Source organism: Phascolarctos cinereus, unplaced genomic scaffold (assembly GCF_003287225.1).
Source record: "Phascolarctos cinereus isolate Bilbo 61053 unplaced genomic scaffold, phaCin_HiC Scaffold_4;HRSCAF=312, whole genome shotgun sequence".
Classification (NCBI taxonomy): domain Eukaryota; kingdom Metazoa; phylum Chordata; class Mammalia; order Diprotodontia; family Phascolarctidae; genus Phascolarctos; species Phascolarctos cinereus.
This window is the reverse complement of record NW_027555847.1, coordinates 141,992,067-142,015,369: the sequence shown is the minus strand read 5'-3', so window position 1 is coordinate 142,015,369 and position 23,303 is coordinate 141,992,067. Positions and strand designations below refer to the sequence as shown.

Genomic DNA, 23,303 nt, shown 5'->3' with positions numbered 1-23,303 from the left:
TCTATTCATTATTATCACTGGTACAATTTTAGTCAGGAATAAATCTTTAATTGGAATGAAGGAAATGTATCTCTCTCTCTCTCTCTCTCTCTCTCTCTCTCTCTCTCTCTCTCTCTCACACACACACACACACACACACTCACTCTTATATGTGAATGGAGTGACACAATGGTAGAGCATTGTCAAGATTAAGCATCTAAAAGTGAACCTTGAAAACAGCCATTAAGCCTGTGACATCAGAGCGAGCAGGAAACTAAGATGGTGAAATCATCTAGGTTGACTTTCTGTCTCAATTTAGTGAAGGAAGAAGAGAACCAGCTGCACCTGGCCCCTAAGGCCTCAAGGTATTCGACCATATGCTAGTGATGGGCCATGAAGCTCTCTCTCTCTCTCTGTTTGGACCCTTTGTCCCTTCTGCCTCATCTCCTGCCTTGTTTTTTCCTCAAAATCTCACACCCATCTGGTAGTACGACCCTGATTCCTGCTTTCTTCTGCTGCTTCCCCTGGATCGTGTTCCAGATTCTGGCCCAGTAACCTGACCTTGATTCTGATGGGGTCCTTTGCTTGGCACTGTCTCTTCTATGTTCTTGCTGTTGCTGAAATACTAATTTAGCCCCTAAGAGCTGTTCAGACGGAAGAACCAGTAGTACCCTTTCCCCAACAAACATTCTTGACAACGTGTATGTTAACTTCCTAAAAGCTTTTCCTTTTCATAAAGAAAATAAGACAGTTGTTTTCCACAAGCATATATATTGCTTTGAAACAAGAATCACGGAGCAATACTTGGGAACTAGCACCCCATGATTTTACAGGCTCCCTCTATATTGCATCCTCCTCCTAACTCAGCGAACCTTCACCTGCTCCCTGTCTCGCAAGAGTAGGAGACATTTACAGAAAGGAAGACACGAAAAAGCAAGGTTCTCACGATTCAGTTCTAAGCAGCCCAATTAGCCCTACCCCATGCTCATCTCTGCCTGACTCTGAACTCCTCAGCACTTCAACTAAATTGTACCACATTCACGCATAAGCTCAAATGTTACTCTCTAATTGTTTCATATCTTTACGTTCCTAACTATGTCAAGACTCCGAAGCACATCTAGGGAACACAGCCCTTATGACAATTCTCTGCACACAGTAGGGTCACAATAAATACTAGGTGAGAAGAAAAGACTTTCAAAAAACACATTTTTAGTCTGTATTTCTTGTGTTCGTATCAACTTACCTCCATGAATCGAGCTATGGTCTGGATTGCCCAATTTGTCTCATTAAAAGCCTCTCTCCAGGTGTACACTGGACCACTGGCTGTCTGGACATCTTCTGGGTACTTAGCTAAAAATGCTGCAATGTCTGAAGTTGTCCAGTTTAAGTCATTCAAATGCTGTCCCCAGAGATTGCCACTGATTTTATTATCCAACAGAGTCTGGAATTCCAAAAGAAAGTGCAATTAGTATAATGAAGTCTAGACTAATGAGTAACTCACCAAAGAAAAAAAGAAGGGGATGTTTCTCATGACTAGGCCAAGGTGAAAATAATGATGTTTTAAAAATGCAAGTAGAATAACAGTGAATTTAAAAAGCTTTTTTTTTATTGATGTTACTCAGACATTTCTAAGTACTACCTACCTGATAATAATAGATATTTATGGAACACTATAGGAATCACAAAATGCTTTCCCCTACTAGATTATATGTTCTGTAAGGGCAGTAACCTCTTAAACTTTGCATCTCTCACAAAACCTAGGATAGTACTCTGCATACAGTAGGTGCTGAATAAAGGTTTGTTGAATCTGAAGTGCCCACAGGTAACATTAGGAGTCCAGAAGTGAATTAAGATTAGCCTTGTAAAGGCCCATCCTTAAATCAAAGGTAAATGCAATTTTTGAGAATTTATCTTATCAAAAACAAATCATCAAATCTTTCACACTAATGGGTGATTACTTAAGACAAGGATCAATCACAGCATTGTTTCCACAACCCTAGAATGCCTTCCTTTAACTCTCTTCCCCACTTTTTGAATTCTCAAATGGGCCATGTTAGAAGGAAAAAGCCAATCAGGTAGGTGTCCCTGTTATCCCCCAGGCCCGGAACATTTTTCCCTCCTTGGCTCTGCCTACTGACTTCCCTGGCTTCCTTAAGTTTCAACTAAAAATCTATCTTTTACTAGAAGCCTTCCCCAACTCCTCTTAATTCTAGTGCCTTCCTTCTATTAATTACTTCATATTTATCCTGTTTAAAGCTTGCTTTGTATATTTTTGTTTGCATGTGATCTCCCCCATTAGACTGTAAGCTCCTTGAAGGCAGGAACTGTCTTTTTGCCTCTGTTGCATCTCCAGCCCTTAACACAGCACCTATAGCACATAGAGTAGGTGCCTGACACATGTTTATTAACTGATTGATTGTACTAAGATTTGCAGGCGGTTGGGGAATCTATACTTGCCCCAACTAAGGCCTACACTGGATCTTACCAACAAATCAAGAATAGGACTCAAATTTACATAAAAGAGTCGACTTGCTGCCCTAATCGTTATTTAAAATAATGTATAACCCGGTAAATCACTGTCCTGGAGCTATAAGGCTTAGATCTTAGGAATCTTAACCTCTGAACTCTTGAGGAATAGATATGAGAAGGGGTTTGGAAACAGACCCTCCATGAACAATGTATAGGATGGGGAGGCTTTCAGAATCAGTGATCTGTATCCATAAGGGACATCAGAGGGCATCCTTATGTCACAGATAAGGAAACTAAGGCTCAGGCTGCCTCAGGCCTGACTTACTGAATGTCATCACCAAAGTGTTCTCTCTGCTGTACCTCACTTCCCTCTTTAAAGTTCTCGTGTCTATAATACAATTACTTCAATAAAGACAGCCGTGATAATGACAGCTCACATTTCTACGATGCTTTACGTTTTGCAAAGTACAACATGAAAGAGATAGTACAAACATTATCATCCCTATTTTACAGATGGGAAAATGGTAGCTTCAGTGAAGGCAGAACTGTATATATTCAGAAGGGAAGGCAGACATGAATCAGTAAGGGTAATAGTTCTTTCTTTTTTATTCTGAATTTAACCAACACCAAATATGATGCCCATTTCCATATACAAAGTACAACAGAAAAAGATTATGGTTTAAATCAATATTTTAAACAGCTTGCTTTTCTTTTTAAGTATATAATAAAGTCAATATGTTATTTTCAAAGCTATCATATTTGTCTGTTTATATCTGACCTTTATTCCATTCTCTTTTATACACTTAAAAAAAACTTCAATGATCCTTTTTCTTGCTTTTTAAAAATTTTAGTAACCTCACTGCTAGCTCTACTCTGCCTCCCCTCAAGTTGAAAAAAAGAAAAATACCACCCTTGTATTAGATATGCATAATCAAGCAAAAAAATCTCTATAACTGCCCCTGTTCAACATGTAGGTCTCTTTCTGTACCTTGAATTCATCACCTCTCTAACATTTGCTTTTTAAAGGAAGTTTGTTTTGTAAACCTTAAAGCACACATAAATATGATTTGTAATTGTTCTCCTTACTACTTACATACCAGTTATTTTTTTTTAAGGGGTAGGTAAACTTGACCCACAGTCCCTGCCCTACTTTGAAAGAACCCAGTGTCCAGAAAATTATCACCAACTCTAACAACTGAGACCACTGCCCCCACCAGATGGCAGGCTTGTTTAAGTTTCTGAGGGAGAAGCTAGAAAGAAAAAAAAAATTAAAGATGTATTGGGGAAGGAAGGAAAGTTAATCCTAAGAAAAAAAGACCTTATAAAACCAAAGTGATTAAAACATTAGGGCTGAGTGTTATATAGCACAAAGCCAAGAAGAATGGTTGTTAAAGGAATGGCAGTTCCTATAGGGTCACATAAGATCTATCAGGAAAAGAACAGATCTACTACAATTTGGGGTTCGGCACTGATTTAGTGTGCGTAGGGGGCAGGGAGGGGTTAGGGCACAGAGACGGGGCATGAAGAAGAGGTCAAGGTCTACGATAAAGCAAACTAGCCACTACCTTCAACTTAACAGTCTTAGAGAGTTTAACCTTAACTTAAGGTTAACTTAAGAGTGACTTAACCTCTCAATGCCTGGCACACTGGTTAAGGGACTTGCCCAGGGAGGGGACACACAAACAGTTTAAGTCCAAGTTCCAGGCATGAATTTAATTCAAGTCTTCCTAACTCTCTGGGGCTGGCTGGCTAGCTGTCACTCTCGCGCTCTCTCTCTCTCTCTCTCTCTCTCTCTCTCTCTCTCTCTCTCTCTCTCTCTCTCTCTCTCTCTCTCTCTCTCTCTCTCTCTCCCCACAAAGTGGGGCATAATGTACACAGAACCAGGCTTCAGTCAGGAAGACCTAATTCCAATCCTACCTCTGACACATACACTCTGGGTGACCATGGGCAAACGTATAAACACGTACACATACATGTGTCTCTGTGCATGTAAAAGGGACCACAATGCTAGTGGATTGACTGCTAACAAGGACGTGTGTATTTTCTGGCCTAACCCATGCTGACCTGATTGCCTGTAGCCAAGGGAGTTAGTTCTATCCTGTCTAACCCTGGATTCTCATCAATCTTCTTATGCTCCAATGATCTGTGCTGACTTCCTTGACTTGACTTGTGCCATGGTACCACTGTATCATTTAAGTCTATCCTACCCTCCCTAATAAAACCCATGTACCCACTTGGTAAAAAGATTTATCTAATCCACTAAGTTTCCTTTAGAAAATATTTCTTTAAATATGAAAAATCACCTCTCCTTGTTTATTATAAGACTCATTAACACTTGGTCAAACCCCTTCTAAATTTACCAAGGAGATAAACTTACAATGGAAGGGTGATTTTTCACATTATAGAAGGAGTCTTTCCTCTACAAAAGAATTCATCTAAACATTAGTTTCCCTATGCACTTAAAGATTTGATTACTTGACAGAGAGAAGAAGGAACAGAGTGTTAGGCGCCACTGTCAATTGACATTCAATCAGAAATAAAGCTGAATGACTCTGAAATAACAATGCCAGGCAATTGAAAAACAGAGATCGATGTATTAAAATGTGCTTCACATGCAACTTCTCAAAACACACACCTAATGGTATTAAAGAGAGGCATACCTATAAGAGTAAATAATAAAAAATCTTAATAATTCACATTTTTGTAGTACTTTAAGGTTCACAAGGTGATTTTTCTCACAATAACCTTGTGAGGTGGGTAATGAAATTATTATTTTCCCCATTTTACAAGTGAAAAAACTGAGTTTTAGGGTCAAAGGCACACAAAAAGTGTCAAAGCCAGAACAAGAATCCTTTTGACAGACTGCAAGTTCCATGCTCTTTCCACTGTGTCAGGACTCTGATCAATAACTGAAACAGAAACCAGACTGCCCTTACACAGGTTACACCTACTGGGCGAAATATCCTATGAGGCCAGGTGTGGCAACAACAAAGAATCTGGCTGAAGTGGAAGGAAGATGGATTAACATCTAGCAACAAGTCTCCTAGATAGCATTTCACAGCACAAAGTATAATAATAATAGTAACAACAATAACTAGCATTTCTATGACACTTTAAGGTTTACAAAGTGCTTTACAAAGATTTCAAACCACATTTATGGGTAGTGTGACAAAGTTCAGTTTCCCCCTCCTGGGCCACTTAATGCCCTGCCCTGAGCTTAGAGTGTTTTAACAGCCACAAGTAGCCTCTGTGGGCCAAGGGTTGGCTTTGCTGCTACAGTGAATGGGAATTGGAAGAGGTATCTCGGGGTCTGCAGGGACACCTGTCAGGAAAAGAGGGAATTATTTTCAAGTCTGACCACAGCTATCTGGAGGCACCCTGAGCCTGCAGCATCTGGGACCTTCCATCCTACTACAATAAGTCAAAGGATGTTCCTCTGCACCAGGTGAGCACCAGCAAGAAGGAAGCAGAATGACAGTGTACCAGAGGCAGAGTGAATACCAAGGAAGGCAGAATGGGTCATGAAGGGACAAAATAGGATCCTAAGATCACAGATGTAGAGCTGGAAGGGACCTTAGAAGGCCTGTCTAAGCAGAACCCAGAGGAAGGATAGACAGGGATAGGGTCCTGGACTTGGGAGTCAAAAAGCCCTGGGTTTACACCCAGCCTCAGTCTCCTCACCTACAAAATGAAATAATAGCACCTATTCCACAGGGTTGTGAGGCTCAGATGATATCATCTATATTAAGGGCTTTGCAAACCTTAAAGTGCTGTATAAATATATTACTCTTATCAATTATTATCATGATTAAAACTCTTTGGCTACAGCCAATCAGATGATTCTGTGTTACATAACAGCATAAGAGTAGGCAAAAGCCAATGTCAGACAAGAGACAAGTAATAGGGAGGGAGGGAAGACTACAAAGGGCCTGTTGTAACATCCAGAACTCCAATATTAATAACACTAATGACAATAACAAAGTACACATCTATGTAGTTTCAGGTTACAAAGCACTTTCCATATATTCCCTATTTTTCAGATCAGAACACTGAGGCTCAGAGAGATCAGGCAAAATTTGAATCCAAGGTCTATAGGATCATAGGCTCACAGACTGGGAGCTGGAAAAGCACTCAGAGATCTTTCTTCGAGCTTTCTCTAAGTATCATCATTGTGGAAAGGGTGGTAGACCTTTTGGGAAACCCGAGTTCAACTCCTCAGATGCTTACCGTCTATGTGATCCTGGGCAAGTCCCTTAAAATCTCTCTTCTTTCTCATCTTTCCTTTCCTCATCTGTGAAACTGGGATAATAATAGTACCTATTCCACTACAGCGTTGTGAAGATCAAGTGAGCTAATAGCACTTTGCAAACCTTAAAGCACTAAATAAATGCTAGCCATTATGTATAAGACTGGGGTGGACGCATTAGGAATACAGGACCTAACCTGACAATCTCAAATTACGCAGAATGTCTGAGGTGTTCATGTTTCCATCCTTATTCTTCCCTTCAAACAGTAACCATTTAAAGGGAAAAGAGGACTCACAGAATTGTATTCTGGCTATTGGTGGAAACAGAGAAGACAGAAATAGCTCTCACCCATTTTGTCAAGAGAAAACAGTGGCTAATGATGCTCCGACACAGGGCATGTCAGAGGATAATGTGATTAAATAGCACTCCACTAAAATTGAGGGAGACATTCAGTACTTACAAAGCTGCCACAATTTTAAATTCAATTGTCTCTAAAACATTTATCCTTTTCACAATGCATGAAAATAGAGTTATGGATGCTATTATCTACAGACTGCCCAAGGCCCTCTTGACTTTCATTGTGCCTCAGGAGAAGATTTTAAAATGGCTCCTATATGAAGAGTGTGTTTTATGTATGTTTTCCATTTTTTCTACTTTCGTATATCCAGGCGCTCCTGCAGCATGCAGAAGCTAAGCAAATAACCTCTAAATCATCTGCTGAAATCATTAGTCAATATGGGACAAGAAATATTATTGAAAGGACCAGGGCTTTATGAAAGCCCATTCCTTACCCTAACCACCAGCCCATTGTGCCTCTTCTATAGATATATCCTTGTCTATCTATACAAGAAATGTTGGGGCTGTACAAGCAATACATCATTGTTGCCAGGGCCAGGGCTCCTTGGTCTGATGATGGTCAACAGCCCTGCTGTTTGAGAAAAGCCCAGTACTGCAGTGTTGTTGATGAAATTCAAGATAAGAACTTGTTCGGATCACTTCTGGGAATTATGCCCCTCACTCAGCTTTGGCAAATACAAAGTTAGTTAAGTGTAGGGGCAGGGGACTCACCCGGATGAGATCCATTTCCTGGCTGTTTTCCATGAATGCCCAGATTTGGGGGCTGATCTCTTCCCACATCCCTTTCAGGTCATGGAATACACCCAGGTTCTGAAAGGTTCTATTCACCTAGGGCAGGGAGCGGTAAGAAGAGAAGAGAGAGAGAGAGAGAGAGAGAGAGAGAGAGAGAGAGAGAGAGAGAGAGAGAGAGAGAGAGAGAGAGAGTGTCATCACATGAACTACACAAACATTTCACATCCAAACTGTGCCCAGCTGCAATGGATTTTGACCAAAGTTATGCTACAATTCCAGGAGAAGCCCAGCCCTGCTAATGAAGGGACGTATTGCTGAACACGAGAATAATTTGGTACTACCAATGGAAGGAGAAACTGGGGGGAGGGGGGAACCTATCTAGGAAAAAGGAACAAAATACCACCAAACAATTCACTGCTATGCTCAAGATCTGCTTTGTGAAGATAAATTTTCCAAAACTTAAGGGATCAAATGAGATAATATATGGAACGCAATTTGCTAACTTTAATATACTACATAAATGCTGGCTATAGATAGGTAGAGGGTTTGTTCTAAAGCCAACAAGCTCTACTGCTCCACAGAAATGAAGGAAGAAAGGGTAACATGGTCAGGCTCAGCCACATTCCACCTCTGAAAGACACTATTCTCCAAGGAGCCTCAGGGAAGACCCAGTGATCTTTATAGACACACTCTCAGAGAGCAGAGAAGCCTTTTAAGGCAACAGTTCTTACAAAAATGGAGTAGGAACATATATAGCTTTATCTCCACTCCCTAGATGGAATCATTTTACTGAAGGACCCTTAGTGAGCTGTTATTCTAAATTAATTTAGGGCAATCAAATGATTATGGATCATAGGTTAGAACCTAGAAGGGACCACAGAGGAGTCCCGCAGGGGTTAAATATCTCATCCAAAGATAACACAAGTAGGAAACAGCAGTCAGGATTTCAACTAGGTCCTACAATTCTAAAACCAATGCACTTTCCATTGTAACATGATGCCTCTCAGTACTAGCATATATTTATAAATATGCATTTATTCACTAGCATAAAGCTAGTAACAACACTAATATTTTTGGGACACCCTGTATAATAAAAGCAACAATGATGAGGATGAAGAGGATGATGATGGTAGTGATGAGTCAACAACGCTTGAAGCTGATACGGTTTTTTTTGCTGTTGTTTTTGTTTGTTTGTTTTTTTGTCAAGACCTGTGATTTGATCAGTTTAGGACTTTAAGCAGGGCACACCCTTGATCAATACAGATCAGCAGCTTTTCTCCAACTTAAAGAGTTTCAGAGAGTTGTATAGGAGCATTGAGAAGTTAAATGACTTGCTCAATGTGACACAGACAGCACGTGGGCAGATGTGGAACTTGAATTCAGGTCTCCTGCCTCTAAGTTTAGTCATTTTCAGTTGTGTCCAACTCAATGACCCCATTTGGGGTTTTCTTGGTAAAGATATTATAGTGGTTTGCCATTTCCTTCTCCAGCTCATTTTACAGATGAGGAAACTGGGACAAACAGGGTTAAGTGACTTGCCCAGAGTCACACAGCTACTAAATGTCTGAGGCCAGATTTGAACCGGAGAAGATGAGTTTTTCTGACTCTGGCTAGGTCCAGGGCTCTGTGCACTATGGCACCACCTAACTATCCTGGCTCTAATGCCAGCTCTTAATCCATTACATCATGCTATTTCTCCTTAACTCATCCATTTTACAGGTAAGGAAACTGAGACTCAGAAAGGAAGTAATTTACCAACAGGCACACAGCTGGCACGTGCTAGAGCTAGGACTGAAACTCCTCACTCCAAGTTCAGTATTTTTTCCAATACACTAAAATCTTAAGACATAGCTTGTTCAAACTAGCTACGGGGCAGAATGCAACTTAGACCATCTATGGGTTAAACGACACCAAGATTGTCCATTAACAGCAGAATTACATACATACATTTACACACACGTACATACATAGACACAACCTTTACCTTGGTGTAAGCCACAAATTAGAAGAAGAAATACACTAACTTTCAAAAAAGGACATCACAAAGTTATTCTTTTTAAATAAGGCACAGAAGCACTTGGTGGAGTTTTTAAAAATTATACACAAAGTAAAGTGTATTCATATATTAGAATCCAGTCTAAGCATCATCTGACTTTCTGAATTGACACAAACATCATCATTAGTCTGTGAAAAGTTCAGAACCACTTTTGAAATCAAGGACGCCACACTTCGTCCCTTTCTTAGCACATTTCCAGACAGCAAAGCAGAGGATTTAAAGCTGGAAGGAACTTTAGGGACGATGTAACCCAATTCCATCAATGTGCAGATGAGGAAACCAAAGTCCCCAAAATGACTTCTTTTACCTCAAAGAGGTGGCAAATGACAAATGCCCAATTTGAACCCAATTTTCTGGCTCCAAATGCAGTGTGCTTTATAAGAGAACATACATTCTTTTTTTTTCTGACTTACGGTAATTATATTCCTCATCATCATAGGATTTGGGGAATTCTTAAGTATAGAAATCAGTTAGAAGCCTCTATCTACCACTTACCTCAGACATAACTGTTCTTGTGGCTGGGGTGTCAGGGGTGTACAGGATCTTTCCAACAAGCAGAGGCTTTAGAGCCTTCCAGATAATTCGGGAAAGAGGACTAGATTCCAAATTCTTCATCAAATCATTGCAATAAGGAGCTATGAGAGAAGATAAGGATCCAGTCAACATAGACACACAAAAAAATAGTACTTCTGCCTCATTATAAATGACAAAGACTGACATGTGTCTTACACAAGCGTATATACTTAAGATGTGGAAAAACGTGAAGGTTTAAAACTTTTCTTAAACTGTTCACAAGCACAAAACAATTCTATACTCACACTGCCCTTTTGAGGTTTACATTGTCGCCACTAAAACAGAAGAGGCCTACCTGTGGGCTACATTTGACCTGGAACACTTAAGCTAACCCAAAACTTCTGTTTCTGGAGAGAGAACCACTGAATTGGTCTCCTTAATTCTTTTCACATCACACACATAAAGATTTCTAACAATATTCAATACACAAGAATCCAAATTACAAGAGCTGAGGGATTTATTCGCTGTACAAAGGAATTCCTCAATTTAACAAAAGAAAAAAAAATTCATTTAAATAGTGAACTTTCTTCTCCACCAAATGACATAATTCATAAACATTGTGTTTACACACAGCTTTCAAGACCCCCTACCTTATTGATTACCCTAACCAAACTTCAGATTGTTATATAAAGTGGAATACATCTAGAGTAGCCATGAAGACTAAGGAAGAGGTAAGGGCGCTATCTCATAAACCTCCCATGAAACAAAAACTTCAGCACCGTGAAGCAACCTGCAGATATCCAAGCTGTTGGTGTTTCACTTTAGAAAAAAAAAATCTTACATTACATCAGACCACAAAAAGCTATCTGACCATGGATGAAAATACATACTTGTGTTTGGGAAATGGGAGAAAGGAACAGCTGCAACATGTTGTCAATGAAAAAAGTATACCACTGTCTAAAATGGTAACACTGGCTCCACACTGTTTCACTAAACAAAAGGTGTACACCCATAGCAAACCACAAAGACGAGGCTAATGGATATGAAGTTGCAAGAGTATTTAACACTTCCTTGTCAGTGAAGAACCAAAAAGTGAATGGTGAATCGTTCATCTTATCACAGAACACACACTCAGTCTTTGACCATCAAGATGTCTTTCACAAGATCTGATAGAATAACTTGCCCTTGATGGGAATAACAGCCACTGACAATAATCACCTTCCATCCCCCCTCTGCTGCTCAGAAAAGAGAGGATTCAGCCTCTTCACGATGACTGCGGGAGGAGATTGATTCAAGGAAAGAAGAGACTGGGCTTGAGTCCCAGGTACTTACTTGTAGAATTATCATAGAAGTTCGTCACCTCCTCTTCGGTGTTATTTCCTCCAAACAGGGCTTTGTAGTTGTTGTCCTCATACCAATTCAGGGATTTGATCTTCAGTCCCCCACCTTCAGGGTGGCCACAGACAATTCGAGACACTGCCTGGTAGATCTGGGTGGAGGAACTGCTACTGTTCACGTTGGTCAGAAACATCACCTCTTGTCTCATGTCCCTCCAGCTCTTCATGCTAGATAACTGTCATAGGCATGGAGAGGAGAAGGGATGGACAGGGAAGGCAACAAAAGGGTGAAAGGAAAAAAGGGTCAGACAAAAAAAGAAGTCTTATTTCTCTGTTGGGACATACAAAAACTTTTCACTTCAAAACTATGTTTCAGAAATACACTGGCTGGCTGTAACTAATAACTTTTTTAAGTTCATGGTTGGTTTGCAGAATCCGCCCCAAATGTTCACATGGACTATCTGGGCCTGACCTGTGTTAGTGCATTCCGAGCTCCACTCAGCCACAGTCAGACACACTCACTACTATAACTTGCCTCTAGCATAGTGATGTCATTTTGGTTCTCTTTGAGAATGAAGGACAACAACCATGGGTATTTCCTCTGATAATATAAATCACCACTTCTCTATGACTAGCAGAAGGTCTTAGAAAGTTGCTATGGCCAAAACAATTCATTACCCTAAGGCCAGTGAAGTGATAAGCCAAACTTAAACAAGATGGTCCTCGGACATACACTCTATCACCAGGCTCCTCCACAAAGTCTTTATAGACTGGTAGGACAAGCTGACCAGTGCCTGTATATTACTGGCATAGCCTTAGAAAACATAAGGTCACCTCCAAGCCACAGTGAAGCACATAGAACTCCAGTGGAGCAAAAGATAGAGTAGGAAAAAGCAAAGATGACATATTTTTTAGACAAGACCTATGACCTCATTGACCTAGAAAACTCCCTGTAGCCATGCAGATCAGCAACTGTTCTGTAATTTTTAATCTTAAAAAGTTGCCTAATCATTGACTAAGAAGTCAAGTGACTTGCCCAGGGGTCACACAGGCAGTATCCAGTCCTTGCTGACTCTGAGGTTGGTTCTCTATCCACCAGGCCATGCTGCTTTTCCTGCTATGTGTATGATGTGGGTTAAGTTTTCATAACTGTATAATCCCTTTTCTCCTTAGGCCTATAACTAACTATACACCATATAATAACAAACATTATTAATCAGTCTCTATGCAAAACATTGTTAAGACCTACAAAACTGACAGAAAACATGGTCTCTGCCCTCCATTTAAGGGATAAGATACTGGCACAGAAATGATGAGTGGATTAGGATATAATAAAACATTATAATAGAATGATATGGCATCTGGCAAGGAAGTTTGTTACCAATCAAGGGAATCAGGGAAGGTTTTATGCAGAGACAACATTTAGGTTGTGTATTAAAGGACAGGGAGGAATTCAGCAAGGAAAGAGAGGGGGAAGCTAAATTAGAAATTATGCTGAACAATTAGAATAATTTTGAAATCATTATAGGATAATATCATTTATCTTCTACTAGGACTATGAAGACTCAAAGTTCATGCTTTTGAGAATAAAGGCCATTTTGATCCAATCTTCTATGAAATACCTATCACTTTAAGTGCCAGGGAAACTGAAGCTACTCATTGAATATTAATTTATGCTAATGCTACTCTTCAATATATCCTTACTTGGCTATTTAGTTCCTAACTCTAGACATCATCTTATAATACAAATGTAGTTTGGCTCCTCATGGAATTACTGGCCCAAGTGCCATTATGATTATTATTATTATAACTATTAAATATTTATATAGCACTTTGTATTTTCAAACATTTCACCATCATTAATAAATCACTATATTTCTCACAATTTCTTTACATTGATGCTGCCAATTTCTTCCCACTAAGAAAGAAAGTCAGAACAGAAAGAAAGTTGCTTTTAGCTGCAAAGCTCTATTAAAATAAGGATATCATTAAGATTCCAAATCACCAGGTCTCGGTCCCAGTGGGGTCTTCCTTAGACACACTGCAATTGCACAACTGTTTTGTTGATCCTACAACCTATTCCCCTCCACTGAAGTCCAATTCCAATCTCACATCAGAACAAGTGTTCTTGAAGGCTACTGTCAGTCTAGCACAAGCTCTTGCATCTACCCTACCTACCATAAAACTACAAAATACAAACCCTGTAATGGATTAACATCTTACCTCAGAAAGGTTCATCATCAGGTTGGCCTGTGGGTAATAACTTTTTTTTTTTAACACAGCAACTTATAAAAGTATCTCTTAAGGGACAGAGGGCTTACAAAGTGCATCAGTAGGAAAGTTCCCACAACAGTGAATAACAGACCTTTTAAAATACCAAAATAATGAATTTTGATCTATCTCACATAAGGGCATGTATTCCCTTACTTCTATTGGAAATCTTCCAATATTTCAAGAATCTGGTATTTCATCAGTATGGATATGGATACCCCTTCCATCCAACCCATATTTAGTAGATGGTTTTTGAGATGCTAAAGCTGAAAAAAACTCCTCAATGCAACAAAGGTTGAATACTCTACCTGCCCCACTTTTCTCCACTCACACAGCCACTATCCTGATTCAGGCCCTCATTACTTCTCACTTGAATTATTACAATAGCCTCCTAATTCATCTCTTTACCTAAAGTCTCCCCTTCTCCCCAATTCTCCACATAGTCACTGAAATGATCACCCCCTCCATTCAATAAACTACAATGGCTCCCTATTACCTTGATAAACTATTGTAAATACCTTTGTTTTACCATTAAAGTTCTTTACAACCTGGCCCCAACCTGAGGGATCTAGAGACATTGCACACCTGGTGCTACACAGAATGTGACCCTGCAGGTGGGGAAGAGAGACTTACTCTTTTCTCTTCCCTCCATTCCATCATCTGTGTAATCTTTGAAAGGAAGCTACTCAACCAATCGAAAGCATTGCAGAAATACACTGTAGTCAGACACCGATACACAGACATAGTCACCTGAGGTTGGAGAAGGCTTCAAGGAAAATGACCTTCGGAAGAAGATAAGAGATGACTTAAGAGTAGCCCTGGCTACATGAGAACTTCATGAGGAAAGAAAGGACTTCTAGGCCCCGAATTTCTGTCTCTTCTATGCCATCTTAGTAAATGAGAGCCAGCATCAAAACCAGTAAGATTTGGCTTCAAGTCTTCCCTCTAAAACATACCGGCTGTGTCACCCTGGGCAGACCACTTAATCTCTCAGTGCTCTAGGCAACTCTGTATTATAAATTGCAGAGAAAGTGCTGACCTCCACTGAAAGAAGGAATGACTCACCGAGGAATTTCCTATACCAAAGAAACAACAGATCTAGTTCCTACCTCAATCTTAGTAAATACTTTTGCTAAGAGCTAATCATGTCTACTGCCTGATCGTTCATGGGAAACACACTCTTGGGGGCTTCAAGCTACAGTTATAGAAATATAGTTTCACAGGGTTATTTTTCCTTAAAACTGGAAGAAGCAGCCTCCTTCTGGAGACCCAATGCACAAGTCTGAGTGCAAAATGGAGGGACTGCCCAGGGGAGGGGACATTGTACTTCTCAAGATATTTTGCTTATACCTATATTTGTACATTTTATCTCCCCCACTAAAAAGCATGTTCTTTGACATAAGGGACTGTTTCATTTCTGTCTTTGTATCTACAGTGGCTAGCACAGAGTGCTTTGAAGATATGCTTGACTAATTAAGTGGCTGAATATAGATGACCACTTTTGAACTTAGTTAAGCTGATTCCTAGAAAAGAAGCAGATATTTATCACCAGGTCTAGACTGGGATGCTTTCCAGCTTATGCTCTTTTGACATCATAGCCTTTGAGCAACCAGGGTGACCTCCATGCCAGGACTAGAAAAGGACATTAGCAGAGAGTCTTTGAAGAGTGAACCCCAAATGACAATTACTCCAACTCCTCTGATATAACAAAGATATACATACCACTAGATAACAATGCTCTACAGAATATATGCAAATTTAGCCACAAAGGTTTAACTAAACAACAACATTTTTTAATATTAATTTTTCCCCACTGAAACCAAACTTTATCTGTAGACATAGTTTAACATGCTGTCGCTGGGACACATGAGTACACTAAAGGCTGTGGAAAATAGAATGAGCTGTCTAGACTCCCATAGTCATATATGAGATGGGCCTAGATACAGGAGTGGGAAACCTGAGGCCTTGAGGCCATATGTGGCCTTCTAGGTCCTTAATGTGTGGTCTTTTGACTGAGTCCAAGTTTTACAGAACAAATCTTTTTATTAAGGGGATTTATTCTATGAAGTTTGGATTTAGTCAAAGATTCTAGGCTCCAGAATCTACATTTCCTAATCCTCTCTATTGGAACAATCTCTGCCATTACTATGCTTTATTCCTTAGAAAATGGAATAAGAGGTGAACGTGAGAGGAGCGGTTACACAGGTTAGGTAGTATTTTTCATATCAAAGGCATTTTTTCCTAGTATCAATCAAAACGCATTTATTAAATGCCTACTATGGACCAGGCAATGGGCTAGAAGCTTCTAATACAAAGACAAAAAGAAAACATTCCCTACCATAAAAGAACTCACATTGCATTGAGGGAAACAATATGTACACATAGAAGCAGCCACAGACCACATATGATATAAATTCAAGGGACTTTGGGGGGGAAAGACATTCACACATCATGGAAATCAGAAAAGTCTTCATGTATCATGACCATGTGAGCTAAGCTGTGAAGTGAAGCTAGGGGTGAGAGGGGAGTGCATACCAAGGCTAGGAGGTAGCCTGTACAAAGACAGAAAGATGGGCAGTGGAATGTCAAATGCAAGGAACAGTAGTAGCATGTCCAGTTCAAACAGTCTGACACGTATAGTATGTGAAAAGGAAGAACCTACAGTAAGCCTGGAAAGGCAGGAAGGGTTTTAAATGCTCCCAAAAGCAGTTTGTATTTAATCCTAGAGTGACTAGAGAGCCACTGAAACAAAAGACTTGAAAAAGTTTGGAAGAGGGTGAGAAGACTCATCCCCAAGATGGGGAATATGACTGGCTCTGCTGCAAGAGGCTCTGGGATGACCTTTTTCTGCCAATTTCTTCCTCCAATCAAATGGAATTTCTGCAGCTCACAGTTCCACCCAAAGTTTGGATTCAGTCCAACCCAAACTCTGATATCAGTTTTGATCCAAGTCATAACACCTCAGTATCAAAGTCATTCATGTTCTAGTCCACTGCTTAGGACAGCACCTGGCACAAAGTAAGTGCTTAATAAATGTTGACTGACTTGATCTCCAAACCTGTACCAACTACTGATTCTGTACCCAGGTTCCACCACCAGTTCCCCATTCTCTCCATGACTCAATTCCTGAACACCATAGCCCAGTCTGTCCATGCCTAAAATCGGAAACCCTGCTGCTCAGTCTTTATATACTCTGATTTCTGCCCTAGTGGTCCGCATATTCCTAATCTGGGTTTATGACTTCTTTTGACTGATTTCTCCGATGTTTGGCTCTTTCTCCTTATTTGGGAATACCCTCCATGACGTGTCCTCCCAAACTTAGGGCCAAGTTGCCCACATGGAATCCCCCAACTACATAGAATTCTCACCTGCCTCTGGACCTCATGCACAGCATGAGATGCACATGTAGATATCTACACTATCCTTCCCCATAAGCACCGGCTTCCAAGCCCCTTGCTGTCCAGAACCTTGATGTCTCTATTAGCACTGGTTCTGTCTTGGCTTAGCCCACCCAAATCTCCTCCCTGACAAGATCACAAATGAGATCTGACAAGATGCAAATAAGATTGTATGGTATTGCTATGATGATATTTATTTACAGACTAAGAGAATCTCATTACAAAATTAGAGACGGTAAAAGTATTTGGACACAAATGAAGAGAAGTGGACACATAGAGTTATGTCATGACATAACTTTACTGCATGTAGTTGTTTCACTTCAAGGGACAAGATATCTCATCAGAAGCATTATTTGATCAATGGAAATCCCCAATCACCTCCCAATGCAATCCAAAGGACCAGAGTATACCTCTCCTTTACAATGATGCAAATGGTGCACTAAAAATCTATTTAGAATAAACATAATCAGCATCAATGTCATGGGCTACTTTAAAAACTTTCTAAAACAAACTCTTTCCGAACTGCATTCCTATGTTTTTGTATTTTTCATACACTATTATAACAACTGGAAACATCACAGTAAAAAAAAAAAAGGACCTCTAGGAAAATGTGCATTTTATCATGCTAAATGGAACGTTTAGTGAGTTAATCAACTAGCATTCATTAACCTCCTACCATGTGCCAAGCACATATAAAGTGCTAGAGAGACATATATTTTTTAAAAAGGGCAAAAAATAGTTCCTGGCTCTCAAGAAGCTCACAGTCTAGTAGAGAGAAAACCCATAAACAACTATGTACAAACAAAATACGTACAGGATAAACTGTCTAAAAGGGAAGGCACTAAGATTAAGAAGGACTGGGAAAGGTATTCAAGAATGATCTTTTGGGGCAGCTGGGTGGCAAAGTAGATAGAGCTGCAGCCTTGGAGTCAGGAGGACTTGAGTTCAAATCTGGCCTCTGACACTTATTGCATGACCCTGGGCAAGTCACTTAATCCCACTGCCTCACCAAAAGGCCAAAAAAAAAAAAAAGAATGATCTTTCCCTTCCACTCCATTGAATAGTAGCTATACTAATGAATATGGAATGCAGTTTAGGTACAGGTAAAACCATTAACTATAGCCCTCCCATAATTTCACAGTTTAGAAACCTCTAGATTTTTCGTACTACCACAATTAAGTATTTCTCATGAGGCACTATTTCTGTGACTACAGAAAGTCAATCCCAGCTCATTCATTCACATAATTGTAATGAAACAAAATTAGTGGCCAGAAACCTTTATTTTAAGAAACATAATGTGCAATTAGCTCAGATACATAGTGTCACACTTATGAGAATACAAACTCACTACTTTAATCCCTTATGAGAGCAAATTGGGTTTATTCTATTCCCTGGCTATATTCTTAACTCTATCTGGCTATCTCAGACATGCTGATAAGCAAACAACAGATGACCCCACCACCACTACTGAAACAATTACTCAAACATCCATGCCCAAATGACACCTAGTAACAGCATCATAGGAAAAGACACAAGCTGGTTTTTTTTTTTGGTACACGGTTTGTTTGGTTTTTTTTCCACTTTAAAAATATTAGTTTTTCTCCTATTATGTTTGAGGAGAAAAAAGAAGGCAGTATCTGATACAGATCAGAAAACCTAGCAGAGCAAATTAAGGGGGTCCTGCAAGGTTTTACAGCAGCCAGTTTTTAACAAATAGCCCAGGCTAAGATGTGAGGGAAATCTTGGCTTTAATACCAACATTCCACTTTCACAAGAAATCCACACCCTCTAGGTGTCCTGTAGATAGGACTCAGGACTAGAGAAACAATCCATTGAAATGTCTGGTGTGCTAAACGGAGAGTTTGACATGGACATGTATGACCAGGAGTGGCAGGCCAGCCATGTGACAAAAAGGAAAAATAACATGCAGACAACTCTGAAAGAGTAAGAGGAAGGGTCCCAGCATATTGGGTTAAGTCCTCTGTGAAAAATTATGTCAAAAGGTTTCCACACCAATGACATCACAGGTTTGTCAAAGGGAAGGGTAGGGAAAGGATTAAGCATTGCTATAGTATCTACTATATAGATGCCAGGCACTGTGCTGGGTGCTTTTACAAATATTATCTTATTTGATCCTCACAAAACCCCCTAAGGAGCAGGTGCTGTTATTATCTCCATTTTACAGCACCTCAGGAAACTGAAGCTAACAGACATTCAGTGACTTGCCCAGGGTCATAGAGCTAGTAAGTGCCTGAGGCCACACTGAACTCAGGTCTTTCAGTATTCCAAACCCCGAACTCTATCCACCACACCACCAGCTTTCTCTGTACCAAAGATGGAAGAATTTTTGCATGCCACAAGTAACACACACACACACACACACACACACACACACACGCACTTCAATATTGGAAAAGATATTTTAAGCAACTTAAGAAGAACCATGAAGGGTGGCTTTGGAGCATTGTACAAAATAAATGAAAAATCCTACAAAAACAAAGTAGCCTTCTTTCCAGTGGCTGGTAAGATAAATAAGCCAATTGCTTCTTTTCTTCCCCATTTGTCCCAAGGAAAAGAGTAAATCAGACAATAAGTAACTGGTCAAGTGGCCAAGGGTGCTTTGATTACCCTGCCATGAAGAGCCCAAAGCCCTTGCTTGCACCGGAATGGGGCAGCAGTCTGCAAGGTACAAGGAAGCAGCTGCCAAGAAAATATGTGTGTGGCTCAGTTTAAGAGTTTCTGCCACATCAGCAATGCGAACATCACATGCTTTCAATTTTTTTTTTTAACCCCAGACAAAAGGCAGGCCTGGGTGATGTAACAGGAAACAGCTATAACCAGACCCCGAGGCAAATTTATGATACCTTTTCTTCTGCAACAGTTATAGCTTTTGTCTCAGTTAAAGCCAAAAAAAAAAGAAGAAAAAAAAGGTTAAGTGCCCACCTCACAACAAACAATAGCAGTGCATGGCCTCAGATAAAACAGAACCAATTGCTTATCTAGTTGGGGGGCTCAATGTGTTTCCCCATCTACCTTCTGGAAGGAGAAAATCTGTTAACCTCAGATGATCCCAGCTTCTTCATCTGTTTAAGGTTACTAGAGTTCATCTCTACAATAACTTCCCTGACAGAACTAGGGCACGTGAGATTTTTTTTGTTACCCCATCAAACCAAAATTTTCTTCCCCAGAAGATTAGGACTGGCAGGATGGTCCCCTGGAAGGAATATTGGATTTGTAATCACAGTACCTCGATCTGAATTCCAGTCTGGGCAAGTTACTTAAACTCTATAGGCCTCTCCTTCCTTGCCTGGAAAATGAGGGGCTTGAATAACCTCTCAGGTCCCTTACTGATTTAAAATTAACGAATGCTGTAATTTATGTATATATATTATTGTATTACATGTATATCCCTATGGACTTTAAGTTTCTGAGGGTAGGGACTTCTGTTTTTCTATACATACATCTTATACAGAGTAGGCATTTTTAAAATGTTTGCTGACTTCAATTAGATTACAATACAAAAGAACCAGTCTTGCTTTGAAGGTAATCACATTTTAAAACATTTAATGGCAGAGATGGGTTTGTTGGGTTTGGCTAACAAAGCATGCTTAAAAGCCTGTACACGTTAAAAAAGCAAAACAAATCAAAAACAATGGCTCACATTTGTTTAGTGTGCTTTACATATGTTATTTCATTTGAGCTTCATAACAGCCCTGTGACGTAGGGGGTATTAACATCTCTATTTTACAGATGACAAAACTGAGGTTCAAAGAGCCCCAAATCACTTAGCCACTCAGTATTTGAGATAGAATTGTTACCCAGGTCTTTCTGAATTCAGGGCTAGATGTCTATTCACTAAATCATATTACCTCTCTGAAAGCAATAGAAAAAAAAACATTACTAAGACCAATAAGGGGAAAATATGATCTCATGGTCTTTACCCACCTAACTGTACAGAAAGACAAAGACAAAATTATGGTAGAAATGAAAACTGATATTGTCATGGGCTTATGTGATTTTTTTTTTGAGGCAATCTGGGATAAGTGACTTGCCCAGGGTCACACACAGCTAAGTCTATTTGAGGTCTATCTGAACTCGGGTCATCCAGACTTCAGGGCTGGTGTTCTATCCATTGCGCCACCTAGCTGCCCCGACTTGTATGACTTTAACATGATACAGGATGTCCCAAAAGTCTTAGTGCAGTTTTGTGTTTTACTAGCTTAAAATTGCAGTAAGACTTTTGGGACACCCTCTATAACATAAGGGTGTGGAACTGTCATTTTGTGTGGATAAGGAAAAAAATAAATGCAAACTTCTATTAAATAACAGAAGAACTAGAGGAAAGCCATTGGCACCAGCTGGAAAGATCCTCCATATTGGGGCTTTTTAACCTAGGGTGGGTAAACTTAAGAGTGTTTTTTTGTTGTTTAATTATTTTGATCACTGCAATTTAATATAATTAGTTTCCCTTTTTTATTCTTATATATTTTATCGTATGCACTTAAAATCACTGGCCAAAGACGTCTGCGAGACATACAAAAAAAAGATCAAGAACCCTCTACCCCGTGGAATGTTTATGGAAAGACATAAACAAGAATGTTGAGACAGGATGAGAAGTTATGGAGGAGCTGTGATCCACACCAACAGGAAAGAGATCCTACCTAATAAGAAATTACTTAGGGACGTGTTAAAGTAGAACCACAGTATTCTCTTTGATCAATTACACCCTGGGATCTCATGGTACCCACCCTTTTCTGAGTTTTACCCATATATACTCAGGTGCAGTTCTGCCTAGAGATAGGGGATGGATGGGTAGATATATCTCCCAATTGTATGACTCCAAGTCAAGGATTTGCCTGAGGCTCTGCCATGTTAAAAACAAACAAACAAATAAATAAATAAATAAATAAAAGCCTTGGTTCTGATGAGAAGATGCCACATAAAAATAAAGACATCATATTAACAGACTGACTTGAGCAGCCAGATATCCAGATGGAGAAAGGTCTGGATTTGAGGTGCACACATTATTCCCCCAGACCAGGAAACTGATATTCTGTTTAAACAGATTTCCTACCACTAATGAATAAATATGGACAGGATGTAGGCTAAGGAGACAACCAAATTCAGCACACCAGAAGAAAAATGCTCCCTGAAAACCAGCATTTGAAGTAAAAAATATAATAATAACAATAATAATAGGGCCACCTAGTGCTTACAAATTCCTTTGCCTGAATGCAATGAACGCTGGCTAGCCAAATCAAACTCAGATTTCAAAAACGTAATGAGCAGTTCTGCTTCCTAGGGCTCCAACTGAAGCAACTTACCTCTTCCGCCAGCTTTCCAAGACTCTCTAGCATAGTTTTCATTGTTTCAACCAGCTCCTGGTTTGGCAGGAGAGAATGGGAGTGTATTCCTTTCTGGAATGAAAAAAAAAATGGTTCTGAGCTTAAATGTAAATCTGAAGTCACTAAAAGAAACAAGTTAATTTAAACCATTCACCATCTTTAACTGAAAACACACATACAGCACCTCAAACCTATCCTCTCCCCCAAAAAAACAGACCACCACAATTATTCTGAACACTTTTTTTTCAGTTAAGGTTTACCAATACTTTTATTAATGGTTTTTTAAAAGTAATTTGGAATGGTATAAATGTAAAACATACATATCTGGTACCTGACCATTGATGACTTGGTGTGCATGTACAAATTAGGAGAAAAATCTGAGGCCAGAAATTGAAATTAAAAACAAAACAAAAGAAAATAAAAGAATTTGAAGTAGGTCCAGCTACCACAACCTCTAACCACAAGCTCCTAACTGACCATGCTTCCTCTTGGGGAACAAGAAAAGACAATGAGAACTGGAAGAAAGGGTGCATAGTCACTCTAGAACCACCTACCTTCATTAACTTGAAAACTGGGACAAGAATTAAAGCTGACCACCC

General features: G+C 39.7%; 1 protein-coding gene across 1 annotated transcript in view; it reads right to left on the bottom strand.

The window, feature by feature from the left end:
• The window catches only part of ABCA1 (ATP binding cassette subfamily A member 1), a 160,278-nt gene that overhangs the window by 54,367 nt on the left and 82,608 nt on the right, over window positions 1–23,303 (bottom strand). Inside the window, 5 exon segments of the mRNA XM_020995438.2 lie at window positions 1,223–1,420; window positions 7,764–7,880; window positions 10,336–10,475; window positions 11,686–11,926; window positions 22,684–22,776. Coding sequence (XP_020851097.1) covers window positions 1,223–1,420; window positions 7,764–7,880; window positions 10,336–10,475; window positions 11,686–11,926; window positions 22,684–22,776 — 789 coding nt within the window.